The 19929-nt window shown below is 32.6% G+C and overlaps 3 protein-coding genes and 1 pseudogene across 3 annotated transcripts; all 4 read right to left on the minus strand.

Moving 5' to 3' along the window:
• Positions 1-4434: 4434 nt before the first annotated feature.
• On the minus strand, positions 4435-6932 carry LOC129901222 (tRNA-splicing endonuclease subunit Sen2-1-like; annotated as a pseudogene).
• A 2549-nt stretch (positions 6933-9481) lies between these two features.
• Positions 9482-11444, minus strand: LOC129900789 (vicilin-like seed storage protein At2g28490). Its single transcript, XM_055975838.1, has 5 exons — positions 11112-11444; positions 10778-10962; positions 10579-10659; positions 10110-10496; positions 9482-9966 (listed from the first exon to the last, which is right to left on the minus strand). The coding sequence occupies exons 1-5, from the start codon at positions 11413-11415 to the stop codon at positions 9496-9498; spliced, it is 1428 nt and encodes a 475-aa protein (XP_055831813.1). The 5' UTR covers positions 11416-11444; the 3' UTR covers positions 9482-9495.
• Positions 11445-13072: 1628 nt separating this feature from the next.
• On the minus strand, positions 13073-14935 carry LOC129901057 (vicilin-like seed storage protein At2g28490). The gene is made up of 5 exons (XM_055976176.1): positions 14620-14935; positions 14286-14470; positions 14128-14208; positions 13647-14042; positions 13073-13483 (listed from the first exon to the last, which is right to left on the minus strand). The coding sequence occupies exons 1-5, from the start codon at positions 14924-14926 to the stop codon at positions 13073-13075; spliced, it is 1380 nt and encodes a 459-aa protein (XP_055832151.1). The 5' UTR covers positions 14927-14935.
• A 1783-nt stretch (positions 14936-16718) lies between these two features.
• Positions 16719-18792, minus strand: LOC129900651 (vicilin-like seed storage protein At2g28490). Its single transcript, XM_055975664.1, has 5 exons — positions 18466-18792; positions 18069-18253; positions 17875-17955; positions 17400-17795; positions 16719-17298 (listed from the first exon to the last, which is right to left on the minus strand). The coding sequence occupies exons 1-5, from the start codon at positions 18782-18784 to the stop codon at positions 16888-16890; spliced, it is 1392 nt and encodes a 463-aa protein (XP_055831639.1). The 5' UTR covers positions 18785-18792; the 3' UTR covers positions 16719-16887.
• Between the last annotated feature and the right edge of the window lie 1137 nt (positions 18793-19929).

Genomic DNA, 19929 nt, shown 5'->3' on the forward strand with positions numbered 1-19929 from the left:
CAAATATCTAAAATTTAATTTTAAAATATTGAGTTAATTCGAATCTTATTTAGCTTTGAAGATTAATCAAATTAAATTTCAAAAAGTAAAATGTGATAAATATTTTGGGATGAAAGAAATACTTTATTAGTATAATTTTTTTAATTACATTATAAGATCATCCATGGTAGAATAACTTTATTTTTTTTCTTCCCATATATGGCAATTATTCACCTAGATCTTATATGAGTGATCTTATATGAGTTATCTATCTTATACACCCGCACGTATCTTTTTCTTTATATCCAAAAGGCAATGCACGTGTGAGATTGATATATACATTTAAAGAAGGGATAATTATTATTATATCCAAAAAAGGAAACTATTTACTATTGGATATTTCATTACTTTCATATCCCTTGTTTTTAACTATTTCGCACATTTGATACTATGAGAATATATATATATACTTTGATGGTATCAAGAAGGAAGAGATAGTACTTTAGCGAAATTATTTGATACCATCAGTCATCAGAGTATAATATAATCTGATGGTATCAAAGAAGAGCAGTGATGCTGACGTCAGTATGACATCATGCGCGAAATTAAAAGGGAGAAAGTGAGATAAAAGAATAAAAAATTTGGGTCATGAGTCTATTAAGGATAAACAGTGGATTATGGATATATATATATAGAGCCTGTCTATTGCCATGGTCCGCTCTAAGTTAACTGTAAAAGTTCGTCGACTAAGGTGATGATTGTTAAAAATTATATAAAGAGAATAAATAATTTATTACCCTTCGATGTGAGTACTTAATATACCCTGCATATTCAGAAATCAGAAATAAATATCTAAATCATGAATAATATAAGTAGGGATCGAATCAAACATCGAATAAATTATTAATTGTGATAGATTGACTCAGATATCATAATAAGATGATCAAATGAACTTTTGTTGCATGCATAAAATATAAGTCGGGGAGAAGCAGTAAAAAAAATTAAGGCAAAAGCCAATGACGACGTTTGAGATTTTATTTACCTCTTAGTACTAGCAACATCGACTTTAATATGAACGAAATGTACATATACCAACAATACAATAGTAAAGTCACGAGGATTTTTAATACACAGTAGGTGCACATGCAATCTGAAATTTTAGTTGCAGGTTTTACACATATCTATATAACCAAAGGTATCTCTATCTTTTTTTCTTTAAATAAAATGATGAAAAATAAACTAAGGGGACCATAGTTTATAGTTTACCCAACCACTTTTGGAATTAAGCTATCGGAGTTTACTATTTTGGAATACATGCATGAATTTATTTATTAAAGTTTTTCATATATATAAATTCCTTAAAGAGAGGGACACCTAAACAAACTTCACCTAATCTCATACTCTTTGGATCTTTTACTTAACCCAAATTCTCTTGGGAAAGCCAAAAGTATATTACGAAAATGACTTGACCTAGCTACACACTCACCCAAACCATACAATTATTAAATTGTATTTAAGTTACATATATACAACAATATTATTTACATTATCAACATATATATATAGTTTCATCGGTTATAATAAGTTGCGAATTTAAATTATATAGGTTGATATTATAATTTTCTTAGCGTATATTATGTTTTAATTTGTAAATTACTCCTTACTATCCTCTTTAGAAAGTTGTGTGAAAAGTTTTTATACTTTCCAAGTCATCAAATTCTGTTTTACTATAATTATTATTATAAATATTTTTTTAATTATCAATATACTTATATAACATGTAGGACTAATATATATATAACTTGTTCCGCTGTTATATAGGAGTAATATATAACTTGTTCCGCCTATTTTGTGCGGTTACTTCAATATTTTCCTATTAAATAATTTAGTAGTGTAAAAATTAAGCATATAGAATAAGTTAAACTGTAAAATTAATGTCTGTATTTGCAAATAAGACGACAAACTTGACATTCCTTGGACCGGAGAAACAATTCCCTCCCATGTTCTAAAAAAAATCCAACATGTTTGCTGCGTTTTATATTATTTTGTTATCTTTGTTTGGTATCTTGTGTTTGGTGACAAGACATGGAAAATAATTCTTTATCACATGCAACTTAATAAATATATATCGACGATTCAATATTGGATACCTTTTCAATTATTGGTATTTAGTACTTTTTTGGCCAAAATCATTATGGAAGTACGTACATAATATTTGACACATTTCACTTCCTTACATCAGTTCTATATTACAATTAATCAAAGATATGCTTTATGTTGTAGTGTTAAATTCTCTATGAATCGTGCCTAATTTTTCCTTTGCCAAATTGACTCTCCAAAACACTAAGAGGAGGTCTGTACATGTTAAAAAAACTTTATTTTCTTAACACCGATAATTTAAATATTTATAAACATCTGGTTAATTTGACACATGGCTTGCAACTATTTGTTACACGTTTGATATGATAATCGGGAAAATAGAGTTAATAATGTGTTACGTTGTAACTAAAATGAATGTACTTGATGATAGACAGAGAACGTGTAGTAGTATAGTCTAATTAACTTAGAATTAGTATTTAAATATTGGTATAGAAGGATTAGTTATATAACTAAGATTGAGATTGTAGAAAAGGCATGACTATATAATGAAGTTATCTCGCGCAAAGAAGTAAGATAAAAAATATAAAGAATTCTATTTTTACATTTAATACTCTTATTTACTTGATTGTTAGTCATATTAATTAGAAGCGATTTTTGACTGAGAAAAATAACATACGTCCATACATTTATTGGCAGCATTTAAAACCTGTTAACGATGTTGGCTGGCGTAGGATATAGCCAAACAGAATGGGGTTAATCAGCGGCCTATTTTTTATTCTGATGTTTAATTCTTTCTATAGGGGCCTTATATATGTAGTTATGTATTAGTTCCAACTTATAGTTCTAGCCTATATAATCTTAGGCCATTGACTAAAAGATTTAGGGGAAAATGTTGTCCAAAGTATATGTGCATGTAAGACTGCAATATTTTAAAAATATCCTTAAAATTAATACGTACACTTTTGTGGATTTCTTGCCAAATTAGGAGGATTCAAATTGTTGATAGTATCGTTAAATATTTATCAAATACAAAAATAGATTATTCTTTTTGAAACTAATTAAAAAAGAGTGTCATATAAATTGAAACTTGTGTGTTTGAAGTGAAAAGAGATGGAGTGCATTGGAAATTAAAGTGCAATCGTTAATTAGAGGCAAGTATACAACTCCTCTCAAGTCTAAAGTGCACTAAAAGAAAGTGTAGTTGTTAAAAAAGTTGAATACAACAAAATATTCATTTGAGTATTTGTCCAATTATATATCATTTGCGCGTCCCTTTTATTCTCAAGTTCTATGGGGAAGAAACAAGCGTTATCATGATTTTGTTCCATTTGATTCCTCTTACATGGATACATATTATCCAAATGCATATATATATAAATACAAATAATGCAATGATAAATTTTCAGTAACATTTGGAACAGTGATCCACGGAAGAGCCGATTTCAAGCTATGTAGTGCTCAATCGAATATCGATTGATTAATATGAGAATTATAAACCAACAAAAGATTAGAGAATATTTTAATATATTTTATATATTTTTAATTTAAGATCACAATATTTAAAAATCTTTCTTACTTTATTAAATTTTATGTCAAGATAAAATTAAATAAATAAACAGAAACTAATAAGAGAGTATTAAATAAAAGAATAGTCAAGTACAATTATTTCTCCTAATTAGGTTGCTATCTCTATAGCTTCTTCTCATTACTTTGATATGACCCTGGTCTAATCTATTCAGGGAAGAACTTCATCTAGACGAGTCCAAATAGCTGACTAAAAATTACTGATTTGACTGCTCATATCGATACCTTATATTATTATTACTAGTTGATTGCGGGGGGCGGGAGAGGGGGAGGGGGGCAGATATTTGCATACTATACCATTATTGAAGCTGCCAGTACTGTTGTGTCAAAAAATTGATAGAGCATAATAGGTGAATTTGTTTATAATCCATCTTGTAACAATAAATAAATATATTGAAGTTAAAGATCATGAGAAAGCTTTTTACCATTTTGGTCCCCACTGTTGACGAGCCATGTGTTTCATTCAAATCTATCAAGATCAAATTAGACCTCAACATCACTACAAAAAGCCCCTGAAAATATGGACTTTCCACTTAGAAATGTTTTTCACAGGTGAAATTCCTGGACGCTGTCGTGAGGTTTCATATGTGGAATTTGATTTGAAATTCCATGACAGTGGTTGTTTCGATTACTTAGTTAAAAAGTGATTAGCCCACGCTATTAATAAGAAAAACTTTTATCACAACATAAAAAAAAAAGAAAAAAAACTCATTCACTCCAACTTGTCTAGAACTTTTTGCTTATCTAATGTGATTGCGATGGCCTGTGCTGTAGCCTACTATTGTTGTATTTTTAGCTTTTAAAACCGTTTTACAGTAACGAAGAAAATTGTACCAACTTTGTCTAGAGAACAATGAAAGAGTGGCATCGACGGTGAAGTGTCCATAACAAAATTAAGAATATCAATACACAGAAACAGTAAGTAGAATTAATCAAAATAGCCCTTCTTCGAAGCACCCTTGGTGAACTTGGCACCGGATGGATCTTTCTTGTCAACATTTAACAACAGCAGCAGCAGTTTGATGCATGTCCCTCACAGCTCAGCGACCCAATGGTGGGTACGCTGAGAAGATCTAAACGACCCAATTCTGGCATCACCATTTTTCAAGAACTTGGGCTCCTTAAAGTTCCTTGCCAGACCGCATATCAATCTTGGTCAGAATCTCAGCAAACTTGACCACAATGAGGGAGATGTCGCATATCCATTTCCAATCTTATAAGGATGGTCAACGATGATGACCTGGGAAGTGTTGGAAGCCCCCCTTGGCTGGGTCATCCTTGGAATTGGAAGCCAGAAAACCACGCTTGAGATCCTTAACCGCAACATCATTCATGCTGAATCCAACATTGTCAGCCGGAAGTGCCTCCTGAAGAGCTTTGTGGTGCATGATTTAACTTGGGTCACATTTTACTTTCTTCTCACGGCCTTGCTCTGGACTCCATCTTGTGATTGTTCTCTCTTCAACAATATAATTATCTAAGCAAGATGGAGATGCTGCACAACTTTGTTGTGGCTCAATATCGAGAATTAATAATGTTTTAACCACATTGCCACAAAGGCGAAGGGTGCAGTGGAAGTCGGACCAAACTCTCAAGCGACCATTTAAACTACCATCTTGTGCTGATAAAACGAGCACAGCATATTCAGAATGTACCAAAGCAGGATGATGACGATAGGCAACAAAGTCTACCCCATACTGAGAGCCCGATCTAGTCACCCAGTTCTTACTTCTAAGGTGAGAAAAAGCTTTGTATAAGAGAGGAAAATTTTCCTTCCTGGATGTCATACGCTTCCATAACTCATCGTTGTTCAGTTCAGTGCCATTGTGGTCAACAACCTTAATGCATTTTAGAGAATATTGAAGATGAAAAGCTTCTTCCACGGAGAGCTGAACCATTGCTCATTCTTTTCTGATGTTACCCTAGACCTACCAAAACATGCACGATTGAGGAGGTCAGTTAATTCTGCATCTGCTTTTAGAAGCACACTCGTACCAGAAAGCAGTCCTCTAGAGTTTGAGCTGATCAGAGAAGATTGGAGCTGGCTGACTATTTCTGAAATAGGATCTGCAAGAGCTTTAACTTCTGCCCCTTTTCCTTTCCACCTCGGCCCCATTTGATTTACACCTGTTTGGACGACCAACATTGCACCTAAAAAATGCAAAAAACCAGTTACATGGCTATACAATACATGATCATTCGAAAAATAAACACTAGGTACAAAGTTTCAAAAGTATAAAGTAAATTGCATTTTGCAACAATAGACATAAATTGTGCCTATAAAGTCTTTCCCCACTCCGATAAAGTTACAAGGATTAAGAGAACGAAAAATACTTATATTATTATAGAATGTGTCTTATTATGACCAACATACTTAAAATTATATCTATGAATTGGTAGTTCCAGTTTCATGCTATGAAAACACTTTGTCATACAACTATTGCCAGAAACTATCAACTGAAATGATCCAAATAAAGAATACATCAAGCATAACATGGCCTAGTGATTGAAAGCAATTATATTGCACATCCGATTCAGAAAAAAAGTATCAGTTAACGAAGAACTCAGTCCATCATAAAGCCCATATGGAGCTCTTCAAGAGTACATCAAAACTCACTTGAAATGGGAGCCACCAAGAGGGAGAGCCATCAAGGTCTATATGTATGTATGTGTGTATATGTTTGGAGCTTCACTTCTTTCTTATTCTCTGTGGTTCATATGAATACATAAGTTTTGATTGTCATCAATGTTTTTAAAATTATAATTCAGAATTATTTTACAATGTAACTATGTAATCTTTTAGGAATAAATTTGTTATAAATCTACCTCTATTTTATTAAATCATTTTTTGTATTAGCATCTTGCAGTGAAGCAAGTTCAACAACAACAACATACCATGTGTAATCCTACAAGTGGGGTATGAAAAGGGTAGAACGTGCATACCTTACTCCTACCTCGTAGAGATAGAAAGGTTGTTTCTGGTAGACACTCGGCTTAAATAAAACATTCCAAACAGTTTGAAGCAAGTTCCTCGTACATAAAGATAAGTAGATTATTTTAAAGCTCAATCCTCATTCATATACAGCATATATGGTAAAAACTAGCACCTTTCAATCACTAATGAAACTAGCCTAACCAATCATATACCTACTTAACTTTCCAATAGAAAAACATTGATTCATCAAACTATTTTGAAAATTATAGATTCATTTTTCTATTAGTTCAAGGTTTTAGAATTATAAATAAACAGATCTAATATATTTTGCATCAAAACATCTCACGGAACGTGTACGAAAGCATCATAAATAGATAGTATATGATATAATTAAAAATAAATAAATGAGGAAATGGATCTTACCTTCTTAAATCCAAAGTAGAGAGCTGCACTGAACACAAGCCGCCAGAATATGGAGACGCAAATCGAACTAAGTTGAAGAGTAGGGATTCTGATTGTTTTTACCTAAATACCCTTATCTTTTCTTTGATTTTCAAGGATAGCATTTATTAATGGGTAAAAATCATTTTGACCCCCTAACTTTACTTTAAAATCAAAATCTCCCGCAATTTTGAAAAATAATTACTCTCTCCCTTTTTTTTAAATTGTCTTTTTGAATGTCTATTCTATTCTTAAATTATCAAATTTTCTCTTCTCTTTTTATATGCTTCTTTAAAATCAGAATATATTTTTATTTAATTTATATATAAAAATAACTTCTTATAAAAATATAAAATTTTATCCAAAAATAAAAGTCGAAATATTGATTAATTATATAAACTAAGGTCATTCTATAATGAAATAGATGAACACAATAAAAAGATATTTTTATTAATTTTAACAAAATTTATAATGTGATAATCGTAACAACATACTTTGATACAAGGAATACAAAAAAAAATAATAAAAATTAAGATAGTTCATAGTTATTTTTTATAAAATTACCTATCTATATTGTGAATAAATTTAAATTTATTTTTAAAAAATATTTTATTAATGACAATGAAAATTCATTTATCTAAATAAAGAATAAGAGAATAGACATGCTCTTTCACTTGGGTTCAGAAAACATCTATGTCCTCAAATTTAGGGTGTATACAAGTAGAAAAATTAAACTTGTATAAAGTTGAACGCTTGTACGAATTCAAAATTGGAGACTATGAATATGAATCGAAAAACTCAACTTTTTGGACCAAACCAATCTTCTGTGCCCCTTTCCCCCCTACTCTATCTCTCTATAATAAAGCCCGCACGAAGAACTAAGCCATTAATATTGCGGTGAAAGTTAGACCTCATAAAATCGGTGAAGGTAAGATTTCATATATGTTAATTGAGGTCAAGTTAAAGAACACGTTAATATATTATTTTTAAGAGATGAGTGAAATTTAAATATGCATCCATGTAATAAATACATAAGTACGTATTTAATGCATGTAATATAAAATATCAATCATAAAAAATAAAATTTTGTTAACATTAGATTTTGCAACAAATTTATTAAAGGGTTATTCTACTTATAATGTTAATGAACTTAAATAAAAATCTATAAATACGTATGTTGAAAAATAAAAATATTATGTATATACTATAAAAAGATGTTACTAAATGAAAGACTAAAAATGACAAGGGTAAAATAGTTTTTACATATTATAAAGTGAGGAGAATAATTCTTTTTCAAAGTTGAGGAGAGAATTTGATTTTTAAACCAAAGTTGGGACTTTCAAAGTAGAGGAGGGGGTTTGATTTTTAAACAAAAGTTGGGGGAGGGGAGTGAAAATGATTTTTCACCCTTTACTAATAGGAAAGATTGGAATATTAGAGCATGTTTGACATTGCTGCTAGTAAAAATTGATTATTTTTAGAAACACTTTTTTTAAGCTAACTTTTCAGAAAAGTGCTTTTGAAAAAAATAATTTGTGTTTGACAAATTTATTTGAAAAGTGATTTTGATAAGCAGATTGTGTTTGACTAACTTTTTGTAAAAATGCTTTTGAGAGTTAAATTATGAAAAAGGACAAATATCAATGTAATTTTAATATTAAGATTATTTTATAAGAGAAATTATTTTAAATATCTATTATAAAATTATAATTAATTTTTTATTAAATTAAAATATACATACTCAAATTTTCAATCAATGTATACATAGATAAATAAAAACAATTGATTTAATATTAACATGATGATTTAAATATAATTAAAAATATCAAGCAAAATAAATTTAAAAATCATTCTATAAATTAAATCACGAAGAATTTATCATAAAAATAATATAAGAGATATATTATTAAATATATATATATGGCAAAAATACTTTGGTCTTGAAATAAATAATTTTCTGCTTTTGATTATCTTTTTTTTTAAAAAAAGAAATTCTTTCCAAGAGAAACTGTTTATGCTTTTATTTAAAAAAAATTTACTAATTGACCAGACACATTAATTATTTTTTTTCGCTTTTGGCCTTCCACCAACAATATCAAACAGACTCTTATTGAGATAAAAAGATCAGAAGCAGGTGATATTTAAGTGGGCCTGTCAAAGTGGCTTATAAATATATTTTGACTTATTTTCGCATTTTAACAGGTTTCATGTCTACTCCAATGAAAAACCACCGCACTGTCAAACCCAAGATTCCGAAGTTTAGAGTAAAATATTGTTTATATGTTAGACTGACGAAACACCAATTAAAATAAATGTAGCTTAATTTTACTTGGAAGAAGAACAAATGAACACCAGGCTTGTACAGTTTATGATAAAACAACCGATTTGATTTCATGTAAAAAGAAAATCCGTTTTATTCAAAACTCAAAAGTAGACTATTTACTAAACAAATTAAACTAATCGAAACCCATGATCATGTCACTGCCCAAGCTCCCGACAATCCTCTCAAAATTGGTCGTCTTTGGCTCTGATGCCTTGTCATGTGGAGAATCCGACGACCATGAAGGCAAGATGACTCGTTCACGTTGAGCATTGGCAATCCTCTTAAGCCTTTTCTCGCCAATTCCAAATGCAGCTGCAAATTCTGGCCCTCTTAATCTCTGCATCAATGAGTTCTTACCCACCAAGAACTGTTGATGATTCCTCTTTGCTGATGTTGTGAAGCCGAAAAACTCAAAATGGCCATTCGTCGAAGCAATTTGGCAGAAAGGGAAGTACCTTGGCACCCAAAAAACATCCCCTTCTCCTACTCTGGCATTCATTGCTAAAGTCCCATTTGGATATACAATTTGGATCCTGCCGGTCCCTTTCAACACTACTCCATACTCTATTGCTGTTGGATTAACATGAGGTGCCATCATGGATCCCTACATTATCGAACAAAAACACACACATAATAGGTAAGAGGATTTTAATGCCAAGTAGTTAAGATAAAAGGAAAATGATTATTTTCTCCCAAAAACAAAGAGATCGACTATACCATGATCTTGAATTATGTGAGGGTCATTACCGGATATAGATTGACAAGGTAAACGCCATTGCCAGATTGTCTTAGAGGAGAATAGTGAGACTCATCCACATTCTTGCTCCATCCATAGTCGTTCTTGAAATTGGGCTTCCTGTTGTAGAGATTGTATGCTGATGGAGCTTTATGATTGACATCATCTTCTCTGTTTAATAAATTAAACAAAAATTTCCTCAATGACCATGTTGATTTCTCCTCTTTTGGGCTAGCTTCTTCCCTAAAATTTACAATCGTCTTCATGTGAGCTAGTTTTTGATGGGGTTCTTGGGCCACGAATTCGGACCACATATTTGTGTGATGAGAACCAGATAGATGCACGATTGGACCGGAAGTTTGCCTGGTCAAAAACGTGTTTAATTCTGTTGTCGAGACCTGTGATGTTACATAATATTAACTCAATTTGTTTCAACTGATAAATATTGTAAGAAATGGTAAAATTCATTGGAATACTTACATTAAGAGCAGCTGCTAACGTGGTATGATCGAATCCAGCAAGAACGGATGCAGGATGAATTCCACCGCCAATGAAGAAAGACTGCCAAAATGTTCCAAAGTTACAACAAAGTTTTAGGAAGTAAAGAATATACGACTATACAGGTAAGATGAGAAATGGATTAAAAGACAAATTTTTGAGAAACTTGCTTAGCGGGTACCTGGAAAGCATGCCATCCCATGGATTCTGAGGTAATTTCAATACTACAAATTATGCGAAGTCTCTGATTTTCAAGTCTATTCTCCAAATAGAAAGCTGATCCAGCAGGAATTGTGTAAACATCACCATGCTTCAAATGCCTCTCTGCTAATTCATCCCTATAGATGTGTCCAACTCTTGCTTCCCCTGTATTCATTTCATTAAAAAATAAATATTCTAGCTCGTTAAAGGAAAGGATATAACTTTTTACGCTATCCTTGTACTTCTAAATGTAGTAACAGATAATCTGTCACTCTTTGAATAATCTAATGAAAGCGAAGATGAAGTTGAATTACCATGGTGAACAAAGAGGACCAGATCGGAATCAAGGTATTGAGGGATGAAGAGACTATTTGGTTCCATGGAGATGAAACCAATATGCATTGGACTATGGAGAAATGAACCCGCTCGATACCCACCCTTCACCATTCTCATAGACCCAGCATTAGTTTTCACAACATTATGTAACTGACGCAACAAGAACCATTTTTCTCCTTGTGTCGTTTGTTCGCTTTCTTCCTCTTCATAGGCACCAACAAAGGACACTAGTGCAGAGAAAAGTACCAGCACTAGAAGCAACAATGTCCTTCTATCTCCCATTTCAACTCGGAACAAAAAAATGCCACTTGTAGTTTTAATTTGTAAGTTTTCTTTAATGATTCGTTTTGGTTCACTTATGACTTAGGTACAGATTTTAACGATTTATATAGAGGAAATGGTGAGATTTAGGAGGAATTGTTGTCAACCATGCAAGAATTTTAGGCTTTTTGGTGTGCTATGAACGTTGAGATCTTGAAAAATAATCGGTGAATCAAAGAAAAATTATTTGTTGAAGATTATAATGCAGAACAAAATGATGTAATGAAACAGCTATTTGATGACCGATTCAAAGATGGAGTAATTTTTACACTTGTATAGTTGTATTACCTTAAAATAATATTTACAATAAGCAATTCACGATAAACTCACAAAATCATTTACTACATTACAATATCAACTAGTACTTAAAAGCCAATTAATGTGACTATTTATCATATAATTGGTGGGTTGATCAAGTAAAAAAAAATAACAAATGCAGTTTGTTCTAATCGATTATGTAGCATATCTGAATTATATCCATGACAAAATTCCCCAAAAGAAAAAGGAAAAAATACACTTGCGACCTGAAAGTGCGAACTAGTTTGCCCTTTTTGATATACTACTATTTTATTTAATTAATTATATAAATGTCTTCCTTTTAAAAATAAATAAATTATTTCCATCCTCCTCCATTATCAATATTTCCAAGTCAGATTTGCAAGAAGCCTATACTACTAGAATTCATTTGATTATTATCAGCAGAAATAGGTATTGAATGAATTTTAGAAAGAAGAAATGCATTAGAGTTGTACCTTTTGCAAGCGTTATCCTTAATAGTAAAGTTTGGCTAAGCTTCTTAATGGCTAATAATATCCTTTATGCATATCAAAGCACTTGTTTTAGAAAAAATGAAAGCGTTTGGCCAAACTTTTATCGAAGAAATATGTGCTTTGGAGCAATTATTTAGAGCTTATTTGGCTGCACTAGTATTTGATAAGCGTCAACTAATAAAAATACACATTTAGGTATATAAATTGTTATGTGTTTGGGTAGAATTATTAAATTCGATAATTAATACTCAGTGTGTTTGGTCAAAAAGGGTTTGATAAGCACTTTATTAAAATGACTAAAATGTCCTCAAATCTATTTATACAAAATATAAATTAGAAAGTATTTTTTTTACATAAAAAGGACGAACGATAGAATGGAATGGAGAAATAATTACTAAAAGTTCTTAGGGAGAGTATTTTAGAAATTACAAAAGATATTAAGGAAATACCTGATAGTATGCTGTTAAATTTTCTTACCAAATTAGCCTTTGGCTTTCAATATATGAAGAATGTGTTTGAATAATGTTGGATTTACTGCTGTGAACAAATGTATAAGCACTGCATTGTAGCATTAATTCAAAAACGATAAGTTAAATTAAGCTTGAACAATATAAATCCCAGTCTACTGTCGAAGTTTTGGTAATGAACTACGAATAGAGTCCATGTCAAAGAAACTAATCCGTTTTACTCACAACTCAAAAGGGCAATGTGTCTTTGCTTCCAACAAGATGCCAAGGAAACAAACTCAGACCGAATAACATGAAAGAAAGAAAAAAAAAACGAAGTTACAAAATTGGCTTTCAAGCTTTCATGCCATAATTCAACGACATACTAGAACTTCGACTAAACTAATAAAAACCCATGTTCATCCTTAGAGGAGAATCCGACAATGATGAAGACAAGATGACTTGTTCACATTGTGCATTGGCAATTCTTTTAAGCCTTTGATCACTAATTCCAAATGCAGCTGCAAATTCTGGCCCTCTCAAGCTTTGCATCAATGAGTTCTTACCCACCAAGAATTGTGGGTGGTTCCTCCTTGCTGATGTAGTGAAGCCGAAGAACTCAAATGGGCCATTTGATGAAGCAATTTGGCAGAAGGGGAAGTACCTTGGCACCCAAAAAACGTCCCCTTCTCTTACTCTTGCATTCATCGCTAAAGTCCCATTTGGATACACAATTTGGATCCTGCCTGTGCCCTTCAATACAACTCCATATTCTATAGCTGTTGGATTAACATGAGGTGCCATCATGGATCCCTACATTTATCAAGAAACGTAGATTGAAGATGTAATCAAGGAAATTAAGAACATACAATAAGTTATCCTTTCACGCGAGGAGATTTGAGACTATTGGACCGAAGGTCACCACTTGTATGAGGCAAGTTTACAATTTTAAAATCAATGAGTGAAGATGATTTACCGGAGATAGATTGACAAGATAAACGCCATTGCCTGATTGTTGTAGAGGAGAATAATCAGACTCATCCAACATCTTACTCCATCCGTAATTGTTCTTGAAATCAGGATTCCTATTGTAGAGATTGTACGTTGATGGAGCTTCATGATTCACTCTCTTGACAACATCTTTTCTGTTTAATAAAGTACACAAAAATTTCCTCAATGACCATGTTGATTCCTCCTCTTTAGGGCTAACTTCTTCCTCCAAATTCACAATCCTCTTCAAGTGAGCTAGTTTTTGGTGGGGTTCTTGGGCAACAAATTTAGTCCAAAGGTTTGTGTTCTGAGAATCAGAAATATGCACAATTGGCCCGGAAGATTGTCTGGTCAAGAATGTTCTTACTTCTGCTGTTGAGACCTACAGTTTTATATAATTTTGATTCAACTTTTTCCCTCCCACAGATAAATGTAGTAAGAAAAATTAAGTTCCCTTGAATACTCACATTAAGAGCAGTTGATAATGTGTTATGATCGAATCCAGCAAGAATGGATGCTGGATGAATTCCACCGCCAATGAAGAAAGACTGCAAAAATATTTTGAGTTACAATGTTTTGGGAAGAAAATTAGGACAATTTTGCTGAGAAATTAGCTTAGGCTTACCTGGAAAGCATGCCATCCCATGGATTCTGAGGTAATATCGATACTACAAATTATGTGAAGTCTTTGGTTTTCAATTCTATTCTCCAAATAGAAAGCTGATCCAGCAGGAATCGTGTACACGTCTCCCTGCTTCAAACTCCTTTCCTCTAATTCATCCCTATAGATGTGTCCAACTCTTGCTTCCCCTGTATTCAATCCAGAGAAAATGAAAATTCTAGTTTATTTAGAAAAGGATGACTCATGACTCATGATATACACTGAACAAATTAATGAATTCTTATACATATTGAAGTTAAACCTGTTAAAGAATGGAATGAAAGAGACTGAATTTTACCATGGTGAAGAAAGAGGACAAGATCGGAATCGAGGTACTGAGGGATGAAGAGGCTATTGGGTTCCATGGATATGAAACCAATATGCATTGGACTATGGAGAAATGAACCCGCTCGATACCCACCCTTCACCATTCTCATAGATCCAGCATCAGTTTTCACAACATTATGTAACTGACGCAGTAAGAACCATTTTTCTCCTTGTGTCCTTTGCTCGTTTTCTTCCTCTTCTTCGTAGGCACCAACAAAGGACACTAGTGCTGAGAAAAGTACCAGAACTAGAAGCAACAATGTCCTTCTATCTCCCATTTCAATTTGGAATAAAAAAAGCTACTCGTATTTTAAATTTGTAAGTTTTCTTTACTGATCAATTTTGGTTCACTTATGACTTAGGAGCAGATTCTAGCAATTTATATAGAGGGAATGGTGAGATTTAAGAGGAATTGTTGTCAACCGTGCAAGAATTTTAGGCTTTCTGATGTGCTATAAACGTTGAGATCCTGAAAATAAATATTAGTTGGAATAAAGAAAAATCATTTTTCAAAGCTTGTATACAGAGCCAAATGTTGTGAAAACTGCAATTTGAGGACCACTTCAAAGGCCTAATCCAGCGCAATTAAAGAATGGATTTAAGATGTATATTTTAAAAAATAGTTTTTGTGGCGATCAAGGTCCCCCGTATTTCCATTGAACCTATCATGAAGTGTTTGTGACAACATATTTTTGCTAATAAAAGCCTTTTAAAACAACCACAACTTAAATTTTCTCGCCAGTATAGCCTTTTCTTTCTGTGGCGGAACACATTATTGGTATTAAAGGTGTTCATGGTTTGATTTGACTCGATTTTTCTTTAAAAAAAAATCAAATCAGATAAATCGGTTTTTCAAATACTAAAACCAAATCAAACTAATTAAGTAAATTTTTCAATGGTTCTGTTTTTGTCAAATTTTTTTTTGTCAAACACATATTCCAACATAAGTTATATTTTAAAACTAAACTAAATAATAATGAATAATCAAGGACCTCAATTAAAGATAAGTTATATTTTAAAATGAAATAAACTCTTGGATTTATCAAAATATCAAATTAGAATTTAAATGCCAAGAATTAAATTACTACAAAGGCAATGAAGTTGACTAGAAAATAAGAGTGCAATAGATTAGTGATATAACACAACATCTAAAATTTTATATAAACTCACATCTGCATAATTATATTTTTCGTATTTATATAGTCTGTTTGGTTGGGGTTCTTAATTATTTTTGTTCAAAACTAAAATCAAATCAATATTTTTCAGCGCTTAAAATTAAAACCAAAATCAAATCAAACTAAATAGTAACAATTTTTTCTTTTGGTTTCGGTTTCTCGTGAACACCCCTTTTAATGGTACATTTAGTGGCAACATATATAATTGGCGGCGATCCGTTACAACTTTTTTTGGAGGAGTATTTATGTCTCCGCCAAAAAGCTGTAGCTATATATGGAACTATTGGCAACGACCCTTCCACTAATGGTTTTGCGTGGCAAGCTATTGAGTTTTGGTATTGCCACAAATGGTCTCGTTTCCTGTAGCGAGCTATATGCATTTCTCTCCGTTTTTATTTCACACAGCTTCTGCCCCCCCCCCCCCCCCCCAAAAAAAAAAAAAATACCTTCTGAAAACAGAAATCAACATGGAAATCAAATTTGGAGAGTATTAAAAATTAATCAAGATTTGTGGAGTAGAGTTCTTTTTAAAAATAAAAATTGCAGGAGATAAACTCTAAACGGAGGATGATTTTTAATTGCATTTATTAGTTTTTTCTCAATCCCTTTAGTGACCATGTAATGGATAATGATATTAATTTTTCCGTATAGAAAAATCTATGGCAATTGTTAATGAGATATGCACCTTATGTGAGTTTTTACCAGTACAAACCCAATCAAATGATCATGTGCCTGAAAGCTTAAACTGAAACTTGTGTGATGAAAAAAAGGGTCAATTTTTCTACACTATGCTTTCACATTTGGAATTTGGAGCTATGTTTTTTTCAATCATAGAATCAGTTGAAATTTGAATTTTGTTAATGAAGTTCGAATCAAAAATATAAATCATATCAAAAAACCAATCCGTCTTATTCACAACTCAACAGGGCAATCCGTCACAAGACGGCTAGGGAAACTCAAATTGGATGAAAGGAAAACAGAAGAAAAAACGAAGTTCCAAAATCTGGCTTCGAGCTCATGACATAACTCAACTGGACCAGTTACGTGCTAGCATTTCCACTAAACTAATAAAAACCCATGTTCATCTTCATAGGAGAATCCGGCGATGATGAGGGCAAGATAATTTGTTCACTTTGCGCGTTGACAATCCTATTAAGCCTTTTCTCACCAATTCCAAATGCAGCTGCAAATTCTGGACCTGTCAAGCTCTGCATCAATGAGTTCTGACCGACCAAGAACTGTGGATGGTTCCTCCTTGCTGATGTAGTGAAGCCAAAGAACTCAAATGGTCCATTCGCTGAAGCAATTTGGCAGAAGGGGAAGTACCTTGGCACCCAAAAAACATCCCCTTCTCGTACTCTTGCATTCATGGCTAAAGTCCCATTAGGATAAACAATTTCAATCCTTCCGGTCCCTTTCAACACAACTCCATACTCTATTGCTCTTGGATTAACATGAGGTGCCATCATGGATCCCTACATTAAACAAGAAACATAGATAAAGAAAGCGAGCAAGAAAAGAAACATATATGTAAGAAGGGAAAATCCATGATCTAGAATAATAATTGGGTCATTACCGAAGTTAGATTGACAAGATAGACACCATTGCCGGATAGTTTTAAAGGAGAATAATCAGACTCATCCAACGCCTTGCTCCATCCATAGTTGTTCTCGAAATCAGGATTCCTGTTGTATAGATTGTACGTTGATGGAGCTTTGTGATTAACTCTCTCGACAACGTCTTCCCTGTTTAATAGAGTAAACAGAAATTTCCTCAATGACCATGTTGATTTTTCCTCTTTAGGGTTAGACTCTTCCCCAAAATTCACAATCCTCTTCAAGTAAGCTAGCTTCTGGTGGGGTTCTTGGGCCAAGAATTTGGACCAAATGTTTGAGTAATGAGAACTAGATAAATGCACGATTGGCCCGGAGGTTTGACTGGTCAAGAACGTCTTTAATTCTGCTGTCGATACCTACCATTTTACATAATCTTGACTCAGTTTTTTCCACTAGAAAATATATAGAGAATAAATAAATTCATTGAATACTTACATTAAGAGCAGTTGATAATGTGGTATGATCGAATCCAGCAAGAATAGATGCAGGATGAACTCCACCGCCAATGAAGAACGACTAAAAATAATTACACGAGTTACTTTAAAGTTTTGGGAAGAATATTAGGACATTATACCTAAGACAAGAAATGGATTAAATGACCATTTTGTTGAGAAATTAGCTTAGGATACCTGGAAAGCGTTCCAACCCATGGATTCTGAGGTAATATCAATACTACAAATTATGCGAAGTCTCTGGTTTTCATTTCTATTCTCCAAATAGAAAGCTGATCCAGCAGGAATTGTGTACACATCTCCCTGTTTCAAACTCCTTTCCGCTAATTCATCTCTATAGATGTGTCCAGCTCTTGCTTCCCCTGTATTCATTTCATCGAAAATGAATATTCAGCTTGTTAAAAGAAAGGATTTAACTTTTTACGCTATTTGTACACTTCAAAATGTAGTAGCAGATAATCTGTCTTATTGTTTTCCACATCACTGATCCCACTTTCAATGAAAGATAAACATTTAAACATAGATGTTAAACTCTTTTAAAAATCTAGTGAAAGCGAAGATGAAGTTTAGTTACCATGGTGAACAAAGAGGACAAGATCAGAATCAAGATATTGAGGGATGAAGAGACTATTTGGTTCCATGGAGATGAAACCAATATGCATTGGACTATGGAGAAATGAACCCGCTCGATACCCACCCTTCACCATTCTCATAGAGCCAGCATCAGTTTTCACAACATTATGTAACTGACGCAACAAGAACCATTTCTCTCCTTGTGTCCTTTGCTCGCTCTTTCTTTCTTTCTGTCTCCCTTCATATTCATAGCCACAAACAGTGGCAACTAGTTCTGAGAAAAGTACAAGCACTAGAAGCAACAGTGTCCTATTTCCCATTTTCAAATTGTTACACAAAAGCAAGTTTTGTTTAATCAGTTTGGTACAATGGAGATGAAGGATCTGTCCTTGTTTATATAGAAGGAATGGTGAGATTTTAAAGGGAGTTGTTGTCAACCATGCAAGATTTCTAGGCTTTTCTTGTGTACTTAACGTTTAGATCCTAAAAATTATTTGTTGAAGCTTGTATGCTGAACCAAATGATGTAACGAAATTTGATGACCAATTCAAAGGTCTACTCTAGCGCACTAAAGAATGTATTTAATTTTTAAGATGTATATGCTAATTTTTACACTTGTATTAAGGTTACAATAAATGTTTAGTGTAAACAATTCATAATAAAGCTTTAGTTGTCATACTAATAATACAATTTTTGGCGTTAAACTTGTTTCAAGCAGTAAAACACCCAACTTTCCAAATGATCCTATTTCGTGGACACCCGACAACGCTAACATAGAAAAATGTTTGTCTTTTAAACAAATTTGAGCGCATGAAGTCTTATTTTTACTCATATTTTTCTTTTTTTGTTTTCTAGGAAAATCCACTCATCTCCTCTGGCTAGTCATCCGATTGGAAAAAATGGTCACTCTAGCTTGAACCTCTTCTATATCAAATTCCGAATCAAAATACACCTCAGGTTCTAACTGCAAGAAAGTCAAAAAGGGTCGAAGAAGAAAATGCGTATTTTACGCGTTTTAAAAAGTTGTTGCCTCCTTTAGCAATTTTTGACAAAAAAATGCATATTTTACGCGTTTCTAGTTTCATATAAATAGAGGGCGTCTTTCTCTCATTAAGATCATCCCACAAAAATACAATCCAAAAGAGTAAGAACACAAAGAGTGTATAAAAGAGTGTTATACACCAAGATAAATACTGTAGTCTTGAGTGTCCTCTTTAGTGAATTACTTCTTTTACGAGAGAGAAGTATTTATTGTTGTTTTATCCTTGTATTTGAAAGCAGTGTACTCCCATATTATCATAATAAAATCCTTCTACCCCGTGGTTTTTTCCCTCTATCTGTTTGAGAGGTTTACACGTAAAATTCTCGTGTCCAATTTATTTTCATTATTTATTATCATATCAAACTTTCGTTGTGGTGCTTCCCCCTAACACTAACAGATAGTTGAAATCTCAAAAATATGAAA

Source organism: Solanum dulcamara, chromosome 8, assembly GCF_947179165.1.
Source record: "Solanum dulcamara chromosome 8, daSolDulc1.2, whole genome shotgun sequence".
Classification (NCBI taxonomy): Eukaryota; Viridiplantae; Streptophyta; class Magnoliopsida; order Solanales; family Solanaceae; genus Solanum; species Solanum dulcamara.

What these genes read in the sequence shown, in the direction of transcription:
- LOC129900789 (XM_055975838.1), bottom strand. Translation starts at nt 11,415, where the DNA reads ATGGGAGATAGAAGGACATTGTTGCTTCTAGTGCTGGTACTTTTCTCT. An exon ending in GGTCCTCTTTGTTCACCATG is followed by an intron (nt 10,963 to 11,111) that starts GTAATTCAACTT and finishes AAATGAATACAG; the next exon opens with GGGAAGCAAGAGTTGGACAC. An exon ending in ACCTTGTCAATCTATATCCG is followed by an intron (nt 9,967 to 10,109) that starts GTAATGACCCTC and finishes TCGATAATGTAG; the next exon opens with GGATCCATGATGGCACCTCA.
- LOC129901057 (XM_055976176.1), bottom strand. Translation starts at nt 14,926, where the DNA reads ATGGGAGATAGAAGGACATTGTTGCTTCTAGTTCTGGTACTTTTCTCA. An exon ending in TGTCCTCTTTCTTCACCATG is followed by an intron (nt 14,471 to 14,619) that starts GTAAAATTCAGT and finishes GATTGAATACAG; the next exon opens with GGGAAGCAAGAGTTGGACAC. An exon ending in ATCTTGTCAATCTATCTCCG is followed by an intron (nt 13,484 to 13,646) that starts GTAAATCATCTT and finishes TGATAAATGTAG; the next exon opens with GGATCCATGATGGCACCTCA.
- LOC129900651 (XM_055975664.1), bottom strand. Translation starts at nt 18,784, where the DNA reads ATGGGAAATAGGACACTGTTGCTTCTAGTGCTTGTACTTTTCTCAGAA. An exon ending in TGGGTTGGAACGCTTTCCAG is followed by an intron (nt 17,956 to 18,068) that starts GTATCCTAAGCT and finishes AATTATTTTTAG; the next exon opens with TCGTTCTTCATTGGCGGTGG. An exon ending in ATCTTGTCAATCTAACTTCG is followed by an intron (nt 17,299 to 17,399) that starts GTAATGACCCAA and finishes TGTTTAATGTAG; the next exon opens with GGATCCATGATGGCACCTCA.